This window comes from Rhododendron vialii, chromosome 8a (genome assembly GCF_030253575.1).
Source record: "Rhododendron vialii isolate Sample 1 chromosome 8a, ASM3025357v1".
Taxonomy (NCBI): Eukaryota; Viridiplantae; Streptophyta; class Magnoliopsida; order Ericales; family Ericaceae; genus Rhododendron; species Rhododendron vialii.
In genome coordinates this window covers 30210273-30231424 of record NC_080564.1, presented here as the reverse complement: position 1 = coordinate 30231424, position 21152 = coordinate 30210273, and the positions used below count along the sequence as shown (strand labels likewise).

The 21152-nt window shown below is 38.1% G+C and overlaps 3 protein-coding genes and 1 pseudogene across 8 annotated transcripts; 1 reads left to right on the top strand and 3 right to left on the bottom strand.

Moving 5' to 3' along the window:
* Positions 1-626: 626 nt before the first annotated feature.
* Positions 627-6019, top strand: LOC131335198 (recQ-mediated genome instability protein 1). Of its 3 annotated transcripts, none has more exons than XM_058370454.1 (8): positions 627-1392; positions 2301-2471; positions 3013-3158; positions 3665-3801; positions 4017-4270; positions 4627-4737; positions 4820-4948; positions 5187-5650. In XM_058370454.1, exons 1-8 carry the CDS (start codon positions 649-651, stop codon positions 5292-5294), a joined length of 1800 nt encoding a protein of 599 aa, XP_058226437.1. In that variant the 5' UTR covers positions 627-648; the 3' UTR covers positions 5295-5650. The 3 variants fall into 3 exon arrangements, with proteins under 3 accessions (XP_058226437.1, XP_058226438.1, XP_058226436.1); XM_058370455.1 differs by lacking the exon at positions 5187-5650 and adding an exon at positions 5035-5144 and having other exon boundaries at positions 628-1392; XM_058370453.1 differs by having other exon boundaries at positions 633-1392; positions 5124-6019.
* Positions 6020-8185: 2166 nt separating this feature from the next.
* Positions 8186-11692, bottom strand: LOC131335196 (11-beta-hydroxysteroid dehydrogenase A-like). Of its 2 annotated transcripts, none has more exons than XM_058370452.1 (6): positions 11219-11692; positions 10912-11104; positions 10727-10809; positions 9730-9861; positions 9464-9628; positions 8186-8736 (listed from the first exon to the last, which is right to left on the bottom strand). In XM_058370452.1, exons 1-6 carry the CDS (start codon positions 11513-11515, stop codon positions 8446-8448), a joined length of 1161 nt encoding a protein of 386 aa, XP_058226435.1. In that variant the 5' UTR covers positions 11516-11692; the 3' UTR covers positions 8186-8445. The 2 variants fall into 2 exon arrangements, with proteins under 2 accessions (XP_058226435.1, XP_058226434.1); XM_058370451.1 differs by having other exon boundaries at positions 10727-10812; positions 11219-11690.
* An 88-nt stretch (positions 11693-11780) lies between these two features.
* LOC131335192 (11-beta-hydroxysteroid dehydrogenase-like 2) lies at positions 11781-14793 on the bottom strand. 3 transcript variants are annotated; one of them, XM_058370446.1, is made up of 6 exons: positions 14575-14793; positions 14134-14326; positions 13967-14052; positions 13755-13886; positions 13148-13276; positions 11781-12258 (listed from the first exon to the last, which is right to left on the bottom strand). In XM_058370446.1, the coding sequence occupies exons 1-6, from the start codon at positions 14776-14778 to the stop codon at positions 12028-12030; spliced, it is 975 nt and encodes a 324-aa protein (XP_058226429.1). In that variant the 5' UTR covers positions 14779-14793; the 3' UTR covers positions 11781-12027. The 3 variants fall into 3 exon arrangements, with proteins under 3 accessions (XP_058226429.1, XP_058226430.1, XP_058226431.1); XM_058370447.1 differs by having other exon boundaries at positions 14140-14326; XM_058370448.1 differs by having other exon boundaries at positions 14176-14326.
* Positions 14794-16352: 1559 nt separating this feature from the next.
* On the bottom strand, positions 16353-19488 carry LOC131335194 (11-beta-hydroxysteroid dehydrogenase A-like; annotated as a pseudogene).
* Positions 19489-21152: the final 1664 nt, after the last annotated feature.

Here is a 21152-nt window from a genome sequence, read left to right as displayed (position 1 = left end):
TAAATCTCAAGATTCTCAACTATTAGCTCAAAATCACCCACAAAACGTGGTTGATTTATGATTTTCCCGGGAATAAATTATAATTCTACTTACCGCATAAACTGGCTAATTTAAAGTTATAAAGAAGAAGTAGCATCATTAATCTAGGCCAAAAAAAACTCAGAAACATAAAATTCAGTTACTAGCTGCATTCATTAAATTAAAGTCCTCAAACCCTTAAATTTCCATATCTCACATAAGATATTTCTTTTTTGGATGCTATGGTATTGTAAAATTGGTGAAAATATCCATATGAACAGCTGACGCAAATCTCATATTTTGGGACATTTACTAAATCTACCCCTATTTTTTTAAAATATTTATGGAATGATCTCTATGTTCTGAGTCTATCGAGCCCAACACTCATATGTTCAAGTTTAACTTAAGTTCATAAACAAACAAAAAAATGTGATTGAACTTGACTTATATTTTGTCTTTAAACGAGTTTGAATAAGCCAAAAGTTGAGCCGAACTCGAGTTGTTTGGTTCGTTTAACAGCTCTAAGCTGGATCCGCCAAACACAAAACCCAATTATAGGCGAACCTGAACCCGAACCCCATTTAAACCATACCATACTAGAATCTGTCGTAACGCAGGCCGGGTAACCCGATGGGCCAGGTTCGTAATTGGAGGGAAAACGCATATAAAAGGAAGAAAATTGGAGGGAAAATCAGAATCTGTGGAAAAATGACTAGAAGACGCCTCAGAGTGATCGATTCCTCCTCCGAAGACGACGACGGCGGCGTCGTACAACAACCACAATACCAACAAGAAGAACACATGCGACACGAACAAGAAGAAGACGATATCGAAGTTGAACTCGAAGAATCCACGCTCAACCTCGAAACGGTAACCCTAAACACCCCAAACCCTAATCCTAACCCTAACCCATACCCTAACCCCTCCCTTCCCGTCCAGCTCGAGATCTCCGACGACGATGAAGAATTCATCGACGTCCAGCTCGAGATCTCCGACGACGATGAAGAATTCATCGACGTCACTGAGAACCTCTCTCCTCCTCCCCCTCCGCCAGTTACGGACCAGTCCTTTCACTCGTCCTTCGCCTCGAGTTTTTGCAGTAATTCTAACAACTTTGCTGAAGATTCTGATTTTCCGATTAGCGGGTTTCTTGCGAGGCTCGGGTTGAGGCTGCGGAGGGAGTGGTTGGATTCTTGTGTACGGGGTTTAGAGAGTTCGGTTCAGGGATTTGGGAGCTTGGATTTGGCTGGAAAAGCGAAGTTATGTTTTGAGCAGTTTTTGCGTTCGGATATGAATTTCTCTGGTGCTGGAATACTCCCTGAGAATGTGCACGACATGGATCTTGTTGATCTCCCTGGCCCTTATGTTTTGCAGGTATATTGATGTGATGAGCTATTGGGCAGTTTCTTTTTTGATCAGATTATTGGTTTGTTTGTTTAGATGGAATTATGGGTGCTTGTATTCCCAAATTGGACAATCGGGATCACGTGGGGCAGTTGTGAATGATAATCAACATTAGAATATTTCAAAAATTTCCCATGTTTTCTGACTTGTTATCTGGATGCCATGCTAAATGAAGCTTCCTTAAACATTAAGGAAAATGCTAATAACAGCCCAATGGACTGTCAATAAGGCAGAAAAATGGCTAGCAAAAACAGTTTCATATGTGTTAAAGTGCCTTTAAAAGTATTAAAAGTGTATCAGAAACTGTGGTTTTTTTTTTTGGTATTCTTCTTGCCTTATTGACAACCTAATGGGCTGTCAATAGTATAACAAAAAATTTAAAACCAATGTCCCATTTTAAGCTGAGATTCTCTCACTTAACAATGCTGTTCAGCCATCAGTCTCCTCTTTTCTGCTCATAAGTTGTTTCAAGATACATACTTTACCCTTGCATCTCTCTATGACTATTCTTTTGTTGCTCCGGATGATTAAGTGCATGTTAGTAGAAAACTAAAAATGTTAAATGGAGCTCAATACACACTCCCAAGGGCACGCGATAAGATGGCTGATCAAACCAACCGATTCAATATACTCTTAAGCCTAAAAGAAACCTCTTACGACCTGAGAGGCTAGGCCAGCAAGCGATGTAACACTAACTTGAAAAGGAGAGAATGCAAGAACACATCACCTTGTATTACTGAGAAAGCTTTGAAAATAAGTAAATACCAACATAAGGGTTTTGTGGCTCTGCTCTCAAAGTGGGCTCTTTTGATGATAATGCGGGATTAGTTTTTTGTTCTTTTGTGCCATCAGCTGACATCGTATGCTGAATTTCCCAGGTTGATGAAATCGTGAATCTTAGTTGTCCTCTTAAAGGAAGGTACCAGAGTGCACCTGCTGGGCTTAAGAGATGCCTCAAATTGTCTATGACTGATGGTGTTCAACGGGTGTTTGGCATGGAATATCGGCCTGTAAAGGATCTTGAAGTTCTGGCTCCTGCAGGAATGAAGGTAATTGAAACATGTGTGTGTGTGTGTGGTATGGACAAATGCAAAGTCTCTCCCGGTGGACTTTCAGGGGCTAGAAAAATTATGGCTTCACGTAGCTACGAAGGCATCACATTTAGACTTATTTAATTAGTGGTTCTTACTGAAGAAAGATGATAAACTTATTAAATTTGGTGAAGTAAGCTTTAACCTTGATAGGATGGTTTTTGATTTTGGGGACTCTAGCTTGAAGCCTTGAACAGATGTATGGTGTCCAGCTTGTGTCTTTTGATAGTTTATGGGATAGGGAATTGCGGAATGTGTGCAAAAGTGTTATAGAAACAAAGGATGAGTACATGGTCATTTATTTGTTGTGTGGAACGGAAACATGTAAGGATGTATCTGCAATCAAGTTGAGTTTTGGTGTGGTGCGATGGACTTTTCTCCAGCCACTGAAGCTGCTAGTGCTTCGGTTGACACGTGGACTTACCTCTTTTCCTTGCACAATAGGTTTTTTGGCATGCTCTGATACAAGTCATTTATGGTTTGCTGCTCCTTTTTGCAGGTTGCTATTTGCAATGTCAATATACGACGCGGGCTTCTGATGTTAGTTCCTGAAGATTTTGAAGTTTTAGGAGGAGTGGTTGAGGATTTGGAAGCAGCAAGGCAGAGGCTTGTCCAAGAAGTAAACAAGCCACCAAGAGGAAAAAGGTATCTCTGAAGGCCATCATCATATTTACCTTATTTGAAGTCCAAAGTATACTACTTTTCCTGCAGCATCAGTCAGTATTACTCACCTTTTTATTTGAAGTTGAATGTGCCTATGTCACAAAATTAGTTGTCTTACTGCTCTTAAAATCTCTTCCTGACATGTGCAATGCTTCTCTTATTAGGTTTATTGTCTTTGTCTCAAACTTTTTCTTTCTTTTAATTTCACTTTCTTATGCATAGAGAATTTGCTTTTGGTCCAGTTAATAATATCACTGGGCACATCCAGTGGGAAGGTTAGTTCAATTCAGGTAGTATGATGGGGATACATTCGTTGCTTTGCACGGAGTACAGCTTACAAAAGTAAAGAAACTGTGTTAACGAGTAATGCCAATCGTAAAGATCGGAAAGGGCTGAAATCGTTGCTGATATATTTTCTTTAACCATCCTGCTAGGATTGGTCCTTTTGTAATTGATTAAGAAACTAAGCTTCATTTTCCCTTTATTAGAACCAGGACAGGAATGGTTCCTCCTTTAGCAACCAGAGCTACTGGTGCTGCATGGCCATCAGACAGTGTAGGTGCTCCAGGGCACACCAATACTCCGATACCACAAGCTGCTGCTCCTCCTTATGCTGCTGAACAAGGTATGTCTTCACACATTGTTTGCTAACTTCAGATCTTTTATTCCATGTCTTCTAAATGAGGGTGAGTGAAGGTTGCATATCGCACTGAAATCAATTGAATCTGGAATATATGAATATTTTATTTATATATATGTTTATATACATGTCTGTGTGTGTGTATCATGTTGATTCATTTTATCTCGACGTTTACTTTTGCTTTCATCCTTATGACGTAGGTAGGGCGTCTGGTATCTCTACGAGGGAAAGGACTACAGAAGGTTTTGCCATTCCTACCAGAAGGGGAAATGCTGAACCAAATCCTACTTTTACCTCTGTTCCAGATGACAATGAAATTCATATGGTTGATCCGGTGGATCACCAAGACATTCGAACGGGAGATAATGATATGTCATTCACGTACTTATCCTGTTTGTGGGCTACGTTGGCTGAAATGATGGATAAATCTCTTAATGTCAAGGGCAAAATTAAGGTATAGTTCTCCCTCAGGTGATCCTCCAACTAGTTCATGCTAATGCACATTAAAATTCGGAGCAGCTCCTCTCCAGTGTGCTGTTGTCTCATTTGTGGGCCCTTCCCGGGCCCACTTAGTGATTGGACCTGTCCACTTTTTAGACCTCGTTGAGACTATCAACCATGCCAACCGGAGTCTCTGAGACTGACTGTATATCCAATGCTGCCCGGTAGAGTACTATGCTTAAGGATAATATTCCATTCATTTTGTTATTTGTAGCATGAAGGGGACAATATCCCATTCATTTAAACATCCACTCCAAAGTCTCTCTTTCATACCTTAAAAAAATCTGACATGCTAATGCAATTTTGTAGTGCTTTATGACTGGTGTGAAGGGGTTCCAGTTCAAGCATAGGGCCACGTTTGAGCTTTGTGTTTATGTTGATGATGGTAGCATGATTTCCGAGATTCTCATAGATCACAAAGTGAGTTATAAGTTGGATTTTAGATGTATTGACAAGGTTAGCTTGTCTGAAACTGAGGAGTTATAATTGCTATGTTCTTCAGGTTGTTCAGAGCGGAATAGGTCATTCTCCCAAGGAGGTTACTGCTGCCCTTACTTCTTCAGATACCAAGAGAGTTAGCGATATGAGAGAGACATTGAAACAGTTCCAAGTTTTCTTAGCAAATTTTGAGGTAATAAACTGCACATTTTATTAGCTTTTTACTTGATGTTCATGTAAATGATTGTCAATTTCATAATTTTATGGGTCGGTTTTCAGGATATTTTGGCAATGGTTTTTGAGCTTTTGCATTCAAAGCTAAGTTAATAGGGATTTCATTTTATTTATGAGCATTAGTTTTGTTCCAGGGTACGATGGTTGTGCAGGTAAGTGAAAACTCTCTGACTCCAGTTGCTATTGAAATGGATCAGGGGTGTCCTACATCTTATGCTTGGTTGCTTCTGAGGAGGCTGCAGTCTTCTAATACCGCGCAACCCCAGCAGCCTTCTCACTTGAATCCCATCAATCTATCCCCTTGACTTAATCAACATTGCATCTCCTTGCATTAGGCATTTTGTTAACAAGTCAGTGGGTATTTGCGCCCCTGAAGGATGGATGGGTATCATCCAGGAAAGGATTTCAAAATCCACAGTAACTATGTCAAGGGCTGGTAACTTGGAAGCTATTTGAGTTGGTGAAGATTTGCTAACCCTTTTGAGATACGGTGGAATTCTATGGTAGTTAGTGTGCAAGCAACGTCCATTGAAACTTTTTTGGGAACTAGTGCATGCAACCGCATCTTCATTGAAGGGAAATCAGTGTGTGGCTTTGGTTTGGGTCATAAGGAGGTAATCTTCAAAATTTTCCAATGAGCGTGCAAAACCAAGCCACGAAACCTGGCCCAGGATCAGAGGAAGTGCCGCGAACTGACTTCACCAGATTGTACAGCTAAAGAGTTCCATTATAGGTATTTTTCCTCTTAGCAATTGGAACTTTATAATTATATCTGTAGATATCCCTTGCAATATCATGCCTCTCTTAAACTTTCTATGCAGTTAAAGTACCTTATTTTTGCTATAGTCTGCATGACTTGAAATTACATGAAAAGAATCTAGAATGGACATGTCACAAGGCAGTGGTTATATACTACTGCATGTGTGCTTGAATTGATTTAGTTTTATTCTGTGTTTTCAACTGCAGTAACATACTGTTAAGTCAGCTCCTCCATGTGCTGCAGTATTTCAATGAAGTTTAATCTTCCATTTATTTTTTAAGTTTCGCATTGTAGTATTTGAGAAACCAAATTCAGCCTCCTCTTGGGTTGCTATTTGGACCTACAATTGTCTCACCTATACAAAAGTTTTGCTTGCATTGAATTGTTAATATAAATCACGTCAAAAAGCTGTTTCTGTTGGAGCTTAAGAACATGGTTTTCGGTGGACTGCAAGTCTGTAACTCTTAAACCAAGCAATCATTCATCATTTTCTGATCACAGAAATTACAAGAGACATTCAGTTCATAAGTTGTTTTATTCATTTGAGAGCATGGCATATGAAACATGGCGTATTAGATAAGCTTGATAACACGATAATTACGTTATTTTCTGAGGTTTCAACTTTCAACCAAAGCAAAAACACAGCTTTTTGGTGGCCCCTTCTGGCTTTGCACAACCTGCGCTGAGGTACTTCTCCCGCAGGACTTTCTTGCATGTGGCGACGCATGTGTCGCGACTGCATTGGCCCATTTGTATCCCAAGTACGGAGTCGACAAGATCGGGGGCAGGAATGACCATCCACAACACCATTGCTGCAAACACTAGAGACCAATTGCTCAACTTATTTGCTTCCATGGTTAGATTTGGTTTTGCTTTAGAATCCCAAAGTGGCATATATAGAGATCATAGGAATAGGGAAAAGCCAATGTCCAAACATAAGTTCCGTTTTATTTCAGACAGTGAGTTGGTTACAAGATAATCCCATGTATTTTATGTGACTCTAAAACTCTAGGTTGTAAATAACAATTGTCTGGACGTATGCAATCTTGTATAAAAGCAAATATAATACTCCAGCAGTATAAGATTCAAGAATTTCGCCCTCATCAACTCATGGGAACTCGGGGACTTGTACTGCAATGGTGCACCACAGTAGCCGTCCAAAAGTATTTTTAATCGTTGTAATTTCTAAAAGTATTTTACAGCTTACTCAAGGGAATTTGGGGATCCTACCGGGGGTGTAATGTGCAATACGAACCATTGAAAAATGTTTTTAATGGTCTAGATTTCAAAAAGTATCTTATACCAGATTTAAAAAAAGTATACTCCCTTCGTCCCTTAAGTGTCCTGCTTCGTAATTCTAACTTATTAAAAAGACATCATCATTATATATTTTACATCAATTTTTTTCTCTACTTTTCCTACTTACCCATTATTATTACACTTTTACTCATTAACTTTTCGAAATGATATCTACTTTTAGTGACAAAATAGACAATGCAATAACTTTTACCCACTAATTTTTCAAAATGAACACTTAAGGGACAACCCAAAATGGAATACTGGACTTTAAATAAGGGACGGAGGGAGTACTATATATGTGTAAGATACTTTTTGAAATCAGAACTATTGATTGTAGAGGTGCACAGCTCGAATTGTGCACTACAGGTTGTAAAAGATTATTTTGACACATTTTATTTAAGGAGGAAGGTAGGAAACTTTTTTTCAAATGTGCATCGGCTTCTGCTAATATGACCTAATAATCCTTATTTTTTGGTAACGATTTCTGCCAAAATAACAATACGAACACGAGAACGATAAGCATTTACCTTAGGTAAAATATATATAAGAGGGCATGGCTAAATACAAAAGATTGCGGTCTAAAAATTGAATAGATGGATCTATTTTCTGGTTCATCATCTCCATCTCATGATTTATGGGTTGAAGTTAATTTATAGATCTTTGAAGTTCATAGCACTAATATCTTGGCAGAAGAACTATTTCTTTTGGAGGGTAAAATAGTGCATAGGAAAACCAAATAGGACAATGTGACATTATGGGGGCTGTCGTATAATGTTCGTATTAAAAAATAATGTAGTACACTTTAAAAATAAATTGAGAACTTTAATAAATTGAAAGCATTTAAGCAAAAAAAAAAAAAGGGTATATTTTTTTTTTACGAAAGTTGCAAGAGTTTTTACCAAGACTTTTCTATTACTGTTTTCTTTACGTAGGGACATAGACATTATACTTCTGAATAGAATGAAGGAAAAATGTTGAAAATGTCACTTGCATGACTGGGTTGGTTAGCCAAGATATCCCCTTGACCTAATCAACAGTGCCTACGTCGATGGCTGGTTGGTTATTCCACTGAAGTGATTTGAATCCTCAAAATTTTTGTATGTCCGAAGCCAAGTGAGAGAGGTGTGACCAGAGATGAGAGGAATAAGCTGCGAAGTGACTCCGCCGGATTATACAGCTAAAGAGTTTCATTACAGGTATTCAACGTACTTGTCCTCTTACAACCGAAACTTTTTAATCACATCGACAAATAGCCCCTTGATATCAAGCCTCTCTTAGAAATTAGAATCTCTATGCAGTTAAAGAGTATCGAATTTCTGCTGGATCCTACATGTCTTGAAATCACATGACAAGCCTAGAATTCACACGGAATAAGGCACTTAAAAGACTTAGATGTCTTAACCAACTTTAATCACTGGAGAAAGGAGAGATGGCGGATATATATACTTCTTCAGTCCAGTTAGGTCCAGGATCTTCTTGCTAAGCGCCTCTGTCGGTGGGGCCCCTGGTGGAGGGATTAAAAACACGTGGTTTAGCCAATCTAGTATTTCAGGACAGAATACCCTCCAGATGAATGTAGTTCTGAACCAAGATGGCTCAGTCAGGTAGTTTTCACCACGGCATGCACTGTCAACAATGGCCTTGGCACCCCTTTCTACTCTCTCTACCGGGACGATGCTTAGTTCAACCTAACATGCATCAAATACATTTGAAACAACAGAGAACAAATCAGAGGGAGAAAATAACAGATAAGCGCTAGTGTTTCGCTTGTTGGTGTCCGAGCAAAGGGTTGCCCATAACGTAATGTGTATTAGTTAGGACTTGAGAAGCAAAACATTGATGAGAAGAGAGAATAAATTTAAAGACACTTAAACTGAAAAACAGATGCAAGGGAATCTAGACAAGCTTTAGGCATTGGACACCCAATATAACAGCATATAGTTTTGCTGATTGATGCTGAGAACACAGACGTAGTTATTTCGGTATGAAACTGACTTCAGAAACATTACAAGGAAATGAAGTCATCCTAGGCAGTAGGCAACTGAATTGACCTGGAAAAGGGTTTGTGAAAGCTTAAAACCCTGAATAACTTAAGCTAAGTAGCCTTTATTCTTTGATCGCAAGCGTGTGAATTTTTTAGATTACATTCAGGTTATCAAATTAAGTGTAGTCCATATAAAAAGATGAGTAGATGTGAATTGTTTTTACTTGAGCATAAAGAGATAGGGAGTCGGTCATAGGTGCTAGTTTTGATTTGACTAGTCATCTAACAGTCATGCCCGTGAATATTAACCCAATTTACCGAACTAGGCACAGCCGTTATGAGTCGGGGATCTTAGTTATTTCGGGTCATATATAATCCCCCCTCACATTTGAGAGTGAGAAGGTAAGACACAAGTTGAGAGCAGTGCTTACATCTCTCATTTCTTGATCTACTACCATTCGCCCGTCCTTGTTCAGAAACTTCCCTTTGGTCATTTCTGACTCGATCAGCCCCGGATTCACAATCGTAATCTCGATATCTGACCCCAATTCAACCCTTAATGTCTCGAAAAAACTTATGACTGCGGCTTTGCTTGCCTGCAAACAATGCATAATTGCTGTTAATTTCAGTCATTGATTGAAACAATGTTGAAAAATGGTGTACTTAATTGACAGTTGTGTGACACACAAAATCTTACAGCATAGAAGCTCAATCTTGGTGCATACAGCCATGAAGCTGATGAACCAATCACTATTATCTTGCCCTTGCTTCTCCTCAAGTGCGGTATTGCAAAACGGGTTGTGTAAACGTAACCCCAAAAGTTTATGTCCTACAAAGTCGTAGCAAAGCAATACCATAAAATTATGAGTGGTCCATATATTTAGAATCCATACAAAAGATCTATTGGGTCATATAATATAAGAGGTTCTCTGATCAAAACTCCAACAGACTGACTTTGTAAATCCTAGATTATTTAGTTGGGAGCTTCTATTCTATTACCCCCTTTTGTAGGACAATACCTAACTTTTTCACTGCAGAATGGTGTAATGAAAATCCAGTGTTCTAAAACAAGGAATTAATCGGTCAGGGCCTATTCGATTAGGTCCGACTAATGGTTAATAAGGAATTAATCGGTCGGGGCCTATCCGATTAGGTCCGACTAATGATTAATCGCAAATTACTAATTAATATACACCGATTAATTGCTCGAAGATGACTTACCGCCTGACTAGCGCCTAGCGACTTTTAGAGCGTTGTGCAAATTACAAAAAGCCTTACCATGAAAATGATTGAGGTCCTAACTTTTCTCGTTAGGAATGCCGTAACAAAAACCTATAGATTTGTAACACATCATAAAGTCTTTAACAGAAAAATGCTGAAGGTCCTAATTTTTTTGCCACACCAAATATCACATTGACGGGATATCATTTCATATGTTTTCCGATCTGGTAGTGCAATCTTTTTTCTAAACATAAATGTGTTCCGATGACATATCAAACGATAATCCAATAACATGATTGTCTACGTGCTGATTTTCGATCATCGAACTAGGCCGAGAAGGACCTAGAAAGTGCCCAGCAGGACCACCCTGCGCATGCCCTGAGGATCCCCCTTCAATCTTGTTCTGTTAATTCAAAAAATCTACTGGATTAATCTCAATTTCGGGTTTCAAGTGAGACAAATTGAGTAATTACCATTACTGGAGCCATTTTGGTGATCTCAGAGGGTTCTTCAAACATACAGAGTGGTGTGACCCCAGCATCATTCACCAGATGATCTACTGCCTCGAAAAACCAATCGACCAAAATCATCACAAAAAGAACCCCAAAACACAAATTCTTAGGGAAAAAAAGAGAGGTGGTTTGTAGTTCACTCTTACGCCGCCCGAAGTGGTTTATAGTTTCATGAATCAACCTCTTGCAATCGTCAACCTTGGAAACATCGGAAGGGACAACAAGAACATCTGGTGAGCCAAGTAATAGGGCTCTCTCTCCTACTTCGCGGAGACTGTTCTTCCTTCTTGCTGCGAGAGCTAAACAAGCTCCCCTCCTAGCGTACTCGTAAGCCAAATGCTTCAAAACATATAGCAATATATATATACACAATCAGAGAGGGAAAAAAAATGAAACCCTGATAATCTAGATCTAAATGGGTATCAGGGATGGTTTTGGTGGGTCGGTACGAACCTCGCCTATCCCTGAGGAGGCTCCGGCGATGATTACCACTTTTCCGGCGACGTTTTCGCTGAAGATGTAGCTGAGGATAGAGGCGAGAAACTTGAAGAACCAGTACGAAGGCAAGATGAACAAGAGCAAGGTGATGGCTGTGGGAGGTGCAACAATGTTCAGGAATTGGTTGATCAGGTCCATCTCTTTAGAGAGAGAGAGAGAGAGAGTGTTGCGAAATGGAAATCCATGAAAGAGTGTTTTGGTGGCAGCAATAACAAGATTGCATGGGGAGGACACGACACGTAGGTTGCACATGTGGCTGCTTATTGGTTGAATGAAACTGAAACAGTTTTGAAGGCTCAAAACACTTGCAAAATAGCCTGAACCGCCTTTCCTTTTTTGGGTTCACGCCAACTGTGGCCTTTGAAGCCAAATTCACATGAAAAATATCGTGAAAACAGATTCAGTACCTGTTGAATTCTCACCCAATGCAGTTTCTCTTTTATAGTGTACTTTTACTTCACATCACAGACAACAACAGGCACACTTTAAACCCAAAGGTTTGCGGCCATGTGGAAGCTAGTAAAGTGTTCGTCTTCCGTGACATTGTATGTTCGAATTCAACGGAGGCAAAACATTAGTGGAAGTGTGCGCAAACTGGTACAATAAGGATAAAAAACAAACACTTTTATTTTTAATCTGATATAATAAGGATACATGATGCGCAAATAAATGCTACAGTAAAACATTAAGATGTAAAAGAGGATATGATAATAAAGTCCTTGAATAAGAGATACAAATAGTCTGCATTGGAAATTTGATGGTCTTTAGTCAGCCTTGAGTTGTCCAGAATTGGGGTTAGGGTTTGAGTTGTTGGGCCTAGTGATTAAAACCCAACGGATGAAGCTTTCTACAGCCTCTGGACAAAGCAAATTCCACAGATGTATCATCCTCACCCAAGCTGGCTCTATCAAGTACCTGTCTCCCCTGCAAATGCTCTTGAAAATTGCTTTGGTGCACTCCTCTGTTGACTCCATTAGAAAACCATCCATTCCAGCCTATACAGTCAAAAACAAAGAGGAAATTAGGAACTGAAATTACACCTAAACTGGAATTGATTGATTCTCAAATGCTAAGAGCATCTCCAGCCCTTGCCCATATTTTTACTCAAACCCGTATTTTCGAACGGGCAAAACTTCATTTGGTATGAAAAACTTCAATGGATCGGAGAAATTCAGATCTAAGCATAAACTCCGGTAAAAGGTTTTGTTGTGGTACGGTCGTAAACTGAGAGAAGCAGTCTCCTTGATTCTTCATGCTTAGAGCATCTCCCTTCAACCCTTTGAGCAAAATGTGGGAAAAGGAAGGAAAATCTATGACCCAACCCCATCATTTCTATCCTGTAGGAACTACAAGATTAGCCCAAGATATATGCCTTCGCCATCTAGGAGTCACGTACCCGCCCAAAGCATGAAAGCTAGAATCTTTCAGAAAAGAGATTCCTATTCGAATTTTGAAGAGTGCATAAGCACATGGATAAGCTCATGTAATCCGTCAATTTCGGATCCAATTTGAGATTTTCCTTGGGAGGTATCGAGAAATGAATTGGAATGTAGCAATATCGATTCATACCATCTTTTGCTAAAACTCAGAGTAGTTTTTTGAAAACTTATTTCAAATACAAAACTTTGAGTATTCAGAGATGATCGTGTTATTCCACCATCACTCTGTAACCACATCACTTCTCTCCGCCTCCACAATCACTCTTTCTCCACCACGACCGTAGCACAATATTTTAAAACAAAAACAACAATTTCGAATTTCAAACCTTCTTGTGTCAAATATTTTTCCCCAACGTAACACTTTTATTTCTATTAAACAACTTTTTAGCTTTAAGAATTTACAATTCACAATTCCAATGTTTAATTTCATCAAAAAGCACCGTACCTTTGACTTGGATTCGCCTCTAGTCATTTCCGAGTCTACGAATCCAGGAGCGACAATCGTTATCGCAATATCTGAACCAACTTCAGTTCTTAGCGTCTCGTAGAAGCTCACTAGTGCTCCCTTGCTTGCCTGAAGATATAAGAGATTTTTGACAAATCAATCCACGATGAGTTAATCGAGGCATATCTTATCTATACGTATTTTCCAATTTTTGTAGGACATGTATTTTTTCCGGATCTGCTTTGATAATTCAACTGGTTCATTTTTTAGTGCTCATTCCAATAATTGGCCATGGCGAAAATCGTGTTGATTGGAACCTATTTGATATGAGCATTTATTTTGGAAAAAACTGGATTGTAACAACAGATTGGATCCCATTATCCATTTATATATGGCTAGATAAATGTATTTTGAAACCATATCAATGGGTTTGAGATCAACTTGATTTTATTTCTGACGTTCTTGCTCGGGATGAGTTCTAAAATGTGAACGGATCGGATCACCAATTGAAGTGGGCCTAAAAAATACCCACAATAATCGAAACTGGACCACCTAGTCCGTTTCCCTAGACAGGAGATCCAGTATCTATGTCCATCTTTTTACTTACACAGTAGATGCTAGCTCTTGGTACTGGACACCATTGAGCCATTGAAGCAACCACAGTGATCTTCCCTCTGCTCTTTCTTAGGTGCGGAATTGCGAAATGGGTGCAATATACAGAACCCCAGAAGTTTATGTTCTGCATCACAAGACATATTATTAATGGCTTGCTTTCGAATTCCTAACCTACCCTAGATTAATATTGGACAAGACAATCACCATAATTTGAGCAAAATCGTCGACATTAGTGGCGTCTTCAAACATGCAGACCGGAGCAATCCCGGCATTGTTCACTAAATGATCCACTGTGCCATTGAAGTCATCAAACATAGTAGCTACAACCAAAGTGATGAATTGAAACTAGAGAGTTTGATATATGTACGTACATTTACCAAAGTGATTTAGAGCAGCATCAACGAATTGCTTACAGTCTTCCACCTTTGAAACATCGCCGGTTTCAATAATCACATCAGGTGATCCAAGTTGTCGTGCCTTACAAGCCACTTCTTGAAGTTGCTTCTCTCTCCTTGCCACCAATACTAAACAAGCACCCCCTTTTGCATACTCATAGGCAAGATGCTTCAAAAACAGCAAATCTAACAATTCACTTCCCAAAATAATGCACCATTCGAAGTAGAAACCAATTTTTGTGTGTCTAAGAGTAGTAAGATGGGTACAAACTTAATCATTGACATATTGATTTTACTTATAAAAGTCATAATGTTCAAATCCACAACTTCAAAGTTAATAATTTGGGTTAACTTCTGGTTTAGTGGCCTTCAAAGAACCAGTTAAGAAAAGGATTCTTTTGGGAGAGTTGATCATACCTCGCCAATGCCTGAAGATGCGCCGGTGATGAGTACAACTTTTCCGAAAACGTTTTCGCTGAATACAGACCTTAATATAGAACTGGAAATCTTGAATAGCAAAATAGCCGGAAGGAAGATGAAGAGTGAAAGGAGTGATATAAGAGGAAGCACAATATTAAGCAACTTGTGAATTGAATCCATGCTTGAGAGAAGAGGAAGCATAAGTTGGAATATTTATAAGGTACAAAAAGCGCCCAAGAGACAAGACCCTTTATGATTTGCTTTGTTTGATTTGCAAAACGTGAATGATTGGCCAGACTAGTCCTGGCCTGGATAAATGGTATGCATGTGAAATGTTTCGGTAATGTTTGTTTGTTTCGATAATGGGACAAATATCGGTCGGAAATTTATTTTGGCACTCCGTTTTTAGTCATTGACATTTCACTCTTTTTATTATTATTTGAAATTACAACAATACCCTTTAAAGAGTATGAACACTAACAAAATAAAGGGTAATTTGGTAATGTCACATAGGATAAAGACAAAAAGAGGAGTGCCAAAATCAATTTCCATATCGGAATATCTTCTATATTATAAAACAGAGCGGTTTTTGTCTATTCATACAAACTCAACGCCCACTACAACCATCAGATCGAATTTCAATAGATCATATCCGTTCAATTAAGAGCATACTTCCTAATATAAACCTTTTAACTTTGTGACCGGTAAATTCTTTCAATTGATTGATTTTAGATTGTTTCCTTAAAAAACTTGATTATCTTTTTGAATTTAAATCAACTCAATAATTGATTTCTGTCTAAAGTTGTTTTTCTTACATTCAATTCAATATTTGCTTTTAATTTGTTTCATTTTAGATATATTGATTTCCCTATAGTCATATATGGAAAGAAAATAACATCGTTTTTTGTCGGTCCATACAAACCCAATACCCTTTACAACCATCAGATCGAATTTTCAATAGATCATATCCGTCCAATTGAGAGCATACTTCCTAATATAAACCTCATAACTTTGTGACTGGTAAATTCTTTCAATTGATTGCTTTTAGGTTGTTTCCTTAAAAAACTTGATTATCTTTTTTAATTTAAATCAACTCAATAATTGATTTCTGTTTAAAGTTGATTCTCTTGCGTTCAATTTAATATTTGCTTTTAATTTGTTTCCTTTTAGATTGATTTCCTATAGTCATATACGAAAATAAATAACATAGGCGCACAAAGCGGTTTTTGTCTATTCATACAAACCCAACACCCTCTGCAACCATCGGATCGAATTTTCAATAGATCATATCCGTCCAATTGAGAGCATATTTCCTAATATAAACCTCCTAACTTTATGGTTGGTAAATTCTTTCAATTGATTGTTCTTAGGTTGTTTCCTTAAAAAACTTGATTATCTTTTTGAATTTAAATCAACTCAATAATTGATCTCTGTCTAAAGTTGATTCATTTACATTCAAATCAATATTTATTTGCTTTTAAGTTGTTTCTGTTTAGGTTGATTTCCCTATAGTCATATACGAAAAGAAAATAACATAGAATCTTATGAATGCAACATGGTATTGGGTTTGAATTTATTGGCTTGAATTTATGTGATTTGGATGATTATTGGTAATGTGTACACACGGATTATATGTTATTCTTCATATTATAAAATTGAAAATAACGATGAAGGATCGAAAACAAAAAAACACTTTTTATGATAAAAAAAACTTTTTGTGCTCAAAACGCATTGCTTCGTGCCTTTAAGAACGAACAATCCCTAATATATAGATACAGTAACTAGAGACAGATGAGGCAGAAGGGTTCGGCTTTCTAACTTCTTTAACTTACTGCAGCAATCTCCGGTTACTGAGCATAGGAGTTAACAGGTTCAAACGTGAATTGCCCACTTCTATCAAACAAGCTTTTAGCTTGATGAAGAATTCACAGTTGATTTTTCAACTTCACACCAAAAAAAAACACTTCACCTTTGACATGAAATCACCTCTAGTAATTTCTGAGTCTACAAATCCGGGACCGACAATCGTGATCCCTGTATCTGAACCAACTTCAGCTCGTAATGTCTCGTAAAAGCTGACTAGGGCTCCCTTGCTTCCCTAAAGAAATATAAGATATTTTTGACTAATCAATTAAAGATGAGCCAAACCAAGGCATATCTATCTAAACAAAAATGTACTACTTAACTTTTTCTGAGGGCATGGATCATTTCCGATCCATCCAAATAGACTAGATGGTCCTGTGTTTCTGTTTTTAGGCTCCTTATGAGCCCACTTTGATAATCAAACCTGTTCAATTTTTAGAGCTAGCTTATTCCAACCAAAAATTATGTTGATCAGATACTATTTGATATGATTACGAAACACATCGATTTAGAACAAAAGCGATAACGTGTTTTGAAATCATATGAACTAGAGACCATTCAGCTACAGAAGCAATCACAATGATCTTCCCTCTGCTCTTTCTTAGGTGTGGAATTGCGAAATTGGTGCAATAAATTAACAAAACCCCAGAAGTTTATGTTCTGCATCATAAGATACAAATTAGTACTAATGGTTTGTTTTCCAAATTCCTACCTACAGCTACATAACCTAGATTGCACAAGACAATCACCACAATTGGAGCGAAATTGTCGACGTTAGTGGCGTCTTCAAACAAGCAGAGCGGGGCGATCCCGGCATTGTTCACTAAATGATCCACTGTGCCATTGAAGTCATCAAACAATTACAAATGCAAATCGTCAAATTATAACAAGGTAATTTTGCATTTTGAATGAACAATCGGAAAGAGATATGAATAAGGGAAAGGGACAGCTGTAGCTCGCAGCAGTGGAAAGACTTCGCAAGCGGAGCTACCTGGTGGGGGGAGTGGCACGTGCCACCCCGTTTCAAAAATATAAACCAAAAAAAAAAAATATTGCTGAGAAAACACGTTAAATATAAACATATGAGAAGTTTACTCATAGAGACCTTGGTAGAGTTAGTTAATGAGCGTGTCATTTCTGGGATCTCAGTCATGGGAGTTCGATGAAACTATCGGCCCTCTCTCATTGCACATTTTGCATAAACGCCACAAGGTCTTTTTCACTAATTGGAGAGGCACGTGACCCATTTGAACATTAAATTTTTTTTCCCCAAGCTTAGTATAATTTTTACTGCATATTTTTTTACGAATATTGGTGTGCGTGAATGGACATATAAAATGAATTCACGAATATGTTGATTTTTATATTTGTATGAATAAGTTATGTATTAAACATTTTCTTACACTCAAAGTGAAAGAGGGATTCCCCATTGCTTTTGGCACTCTTGAAACTTTTCAATTTTGCCGTTCAAAACTTGTCACTTTCTAAAACGTAACTTTTTCTTTAGACTATTGTGGTTCGACTAGGTATTTACGAGTATGAAAAAAAACTAATACCTTGTACAAATTATGTAAAAATTGCAATTTAGAGAATGGTCAGTCGGATTGGGAAAAATTGTATCGTAATATTTCACAAAAAAAAAAAAAAATTACGATAAAACCTAATTTTATGACTTTCTACAATTAATTTTCTTCCTCATATTTTTCCTCACAACATGTAACTATTCCATTGTACGGTGTCACCCCTGCAGCCAAATCCTGGCTCCGCCCCTAATGTAGGTAAGTACTATGTACCTCCATGCATTTGACCGAGGCTCAAATATCACTAATTGCAACTAAAACTATTGATTGTCACCTAGTCATCAATATAGAAAAGAACAGTGGAAAGACTTCACATAAGACCCAAAAAAAAAAAAAAAATACCGACTTTTTGTTGTTTTATATGAGCTTTTTCTAGTGTTGGTTCATATTTTTATACTTTTTTTTTATTCTTTTCATAGAGACACGCGAATGATGTGCTTTAAAAATTTGACAAAAACCTAGTAAAAATTAAGAGGAAACACCAAAAATAACTGTGCAATTATATATTTCTAAAAAGTTGGGCAAAAGTGAGCCTAACTAGTGGCAAAAAGTTCGAAATTTTTCCGCGAAAATGTATTTTTTAAGTTCTTATTTTGCAAGCCTGACAATTTATTTGAGATGGAGGAGGGTAGGTCACTAGATAGTCTGACAGAACCGACACATCAAAAGTGTCCTATTTTTTCCCAAATCGGTCGTTTCAATCGTGTTACGTGTTCACTTTTGTACTACATCGTCAATTGCACCAGTTCAATCCACTTTCATCCAAACAAATACATGCAATAGAACCAAAGAAAATGAATTGAAACTAAAGAGTTATACATGCATTTACCAAAGTGATTTAGTGCAACATCAACGAATCGCTTACAGTCTTCCACCTTTGAAACATCACTGCTCTCAACAATCACTTCACGCGACCCCAGCCGTCACGCCTTACCAGCCACTGCTTGAAGTTGGTTCTCTCTCCTTGCCACCAATACTAAACAAGCACCCCGCTTCGCATTCGCATACTCATAAGCAAGATACTTCAAAAACAGCAAATCTAACAATTCACTTCACAAACAACCAACGTAGAAACCCATGTAGGGAGTGTCTAAGAGGAGTAGATGGATACCGACGTAATCTTAGCTTAGTATTCATAAAGTGGTTGTCTTAATGTTCAAATCCACCCAAAGTTAGTAAGTTGAGTTTTAACTTCCGGATTAGTGAGCCTTTAAAGTAACAGAGAAGAAGAAGGACATATACTTTTGGTAGAGAGTTGATCAAACCTCGCTGATGCATGCAAATGTGCCGGTGATGAGTACAACTTTTCCAGAGACGTTCTCGCTAAATACAGACTGTGATATAAAACTGGAAATCTTCAATAGCAAAATAGCCGGAAGGAAGAAGAAGAGTGAAAAGAGTGATACAAGAGGAAGCACAATATTGAGCAACTTGTGAATTGAATCCATGCTTGATCGAAGAGGAAGCATAAGTTACAAAAAGCGCCCGAGAGACAAGTAGGAATATTTATGGTACAAAAAGCGCCTGAGAGATAAGACCCTTTTTTGACATGGTTTGTTTTGTTTGTAAAATGTGAATGATTGGTCAGAGTCCTGGCCTGGATTATTGGTATGCATTTAAAGTGTATTTATGGTACAAAAAGCGCCCGAGAGTCAAGGAAAAATTATTTAATGCCCCGAGGCACTGCCACGTGGTGTCCCAAGGGCACCGAATAATCTCTCAGAGACAAGACCCTTTTTGATCTGCTTTGTTGGGTTTGTAAAATGTGAATGATTGGCCGGAGTCCTGGCCTGGATTCTTGGTATGCGTTTAAATGTGGTTGGGGACCTAGTCCGGCCACCATCTTTTTAAGGCTGTTAGATGTCGACCTACAGAAAGTTCTTTGTAGTTAAGCTATTTGGGAAATTTTAGTCAAAAGCTCATTCACTTGTGGAGTAACATTTTTGAGAAACAGCCAAAAGCTATAGAAATTGACTTTTACTTGTGCTGCTGTTTATGGTTCTTTGACTTGGTGGGCATTTCGTGTGCCGGTTCCCAGGGCTGGTCATGTAGAGCTGTCTATAACCTAGGGGACGAATACCTTTCACCGGAAGGTACGACGTGTCTCTCTGGCCTTGTGGCAAGCAGCGTACACGTGCGGGATCGATCACCTTGACACCTTTTAGAAAAAGTTTAGTGGAATGGAATGACACCTTAGTTGAAAGAAAAACAGTTCTGGAGAAGAAATTGCTGGCAAAGCAGCCTGAAACGGCTTTCCTTTCCGGGTTAAAATCAACTGCAGCTAATTCGAAGGCAAATTTACATGAAAAGTGGCTTGAAACAGCCAGCTTCAATACTTTTTAAACTTCATACCATAAGCAGTGTTTCTTTTCTTGTACACTTTCACTTCGCCACACATACGATAAGGCAGTGGCAGAGCCACCCTAGGTCCACCGGAGGCGTGGGTTCTGTTTAACAATCACAGTTTTTGTTATTCTTTGATTCTAAATATTAGTCCCTACATCCCAAATTGCTGGTCTTTTTTTTTTTTTTTTGGGATGTCCCAAAATGTTAGTCCCTTTGAAAAGTCAAACTAAGAAAGCTTTTAGTTTTCCAAAATTGTCCCTAAAAAGTAGTCATCATTGTGTTGAAAAGATAAAAGCAAGGGCAATTTAGTGAAGTCATGCCTCGCAGTTTGAATTTAGTGCAATCATTGCTTATCCTCTTTATATTTAGCTTCCCCAAAAGGGGCAAGCAATTTGGGACGGAAGGAGTAGTATGTTGTTATTGGTTTTGAAACAGATGTAAACTTATTTTTCTTCTTCGTTTTTGTAAACTTAGAGGTTGTTTGATAAAACTGAAAACTGAAAAATTAAGTACTGAATGTTGAATTTTTTAAGTTGAAAAGCTGTTTGATAAATATATCAAGCGCTAAATTTAAAAAAAAATATTGAATAATTTTAGTTCCGATTTTCTCTTAATTTTACTAATGGTCACAATGAATTTGTAATAATGGTAGAGTGGTGAATGGTGATTGTGGTGCCGGTGGTGGTGGCGGGTTGATGGTGATGGCGGTGGATGTCGCTTGTCAGATGTGTGGTTTAGCTAGTGAGACGGTGGAGCATGTGTTTTTTTAGTGTGAGGTTGCTAGAC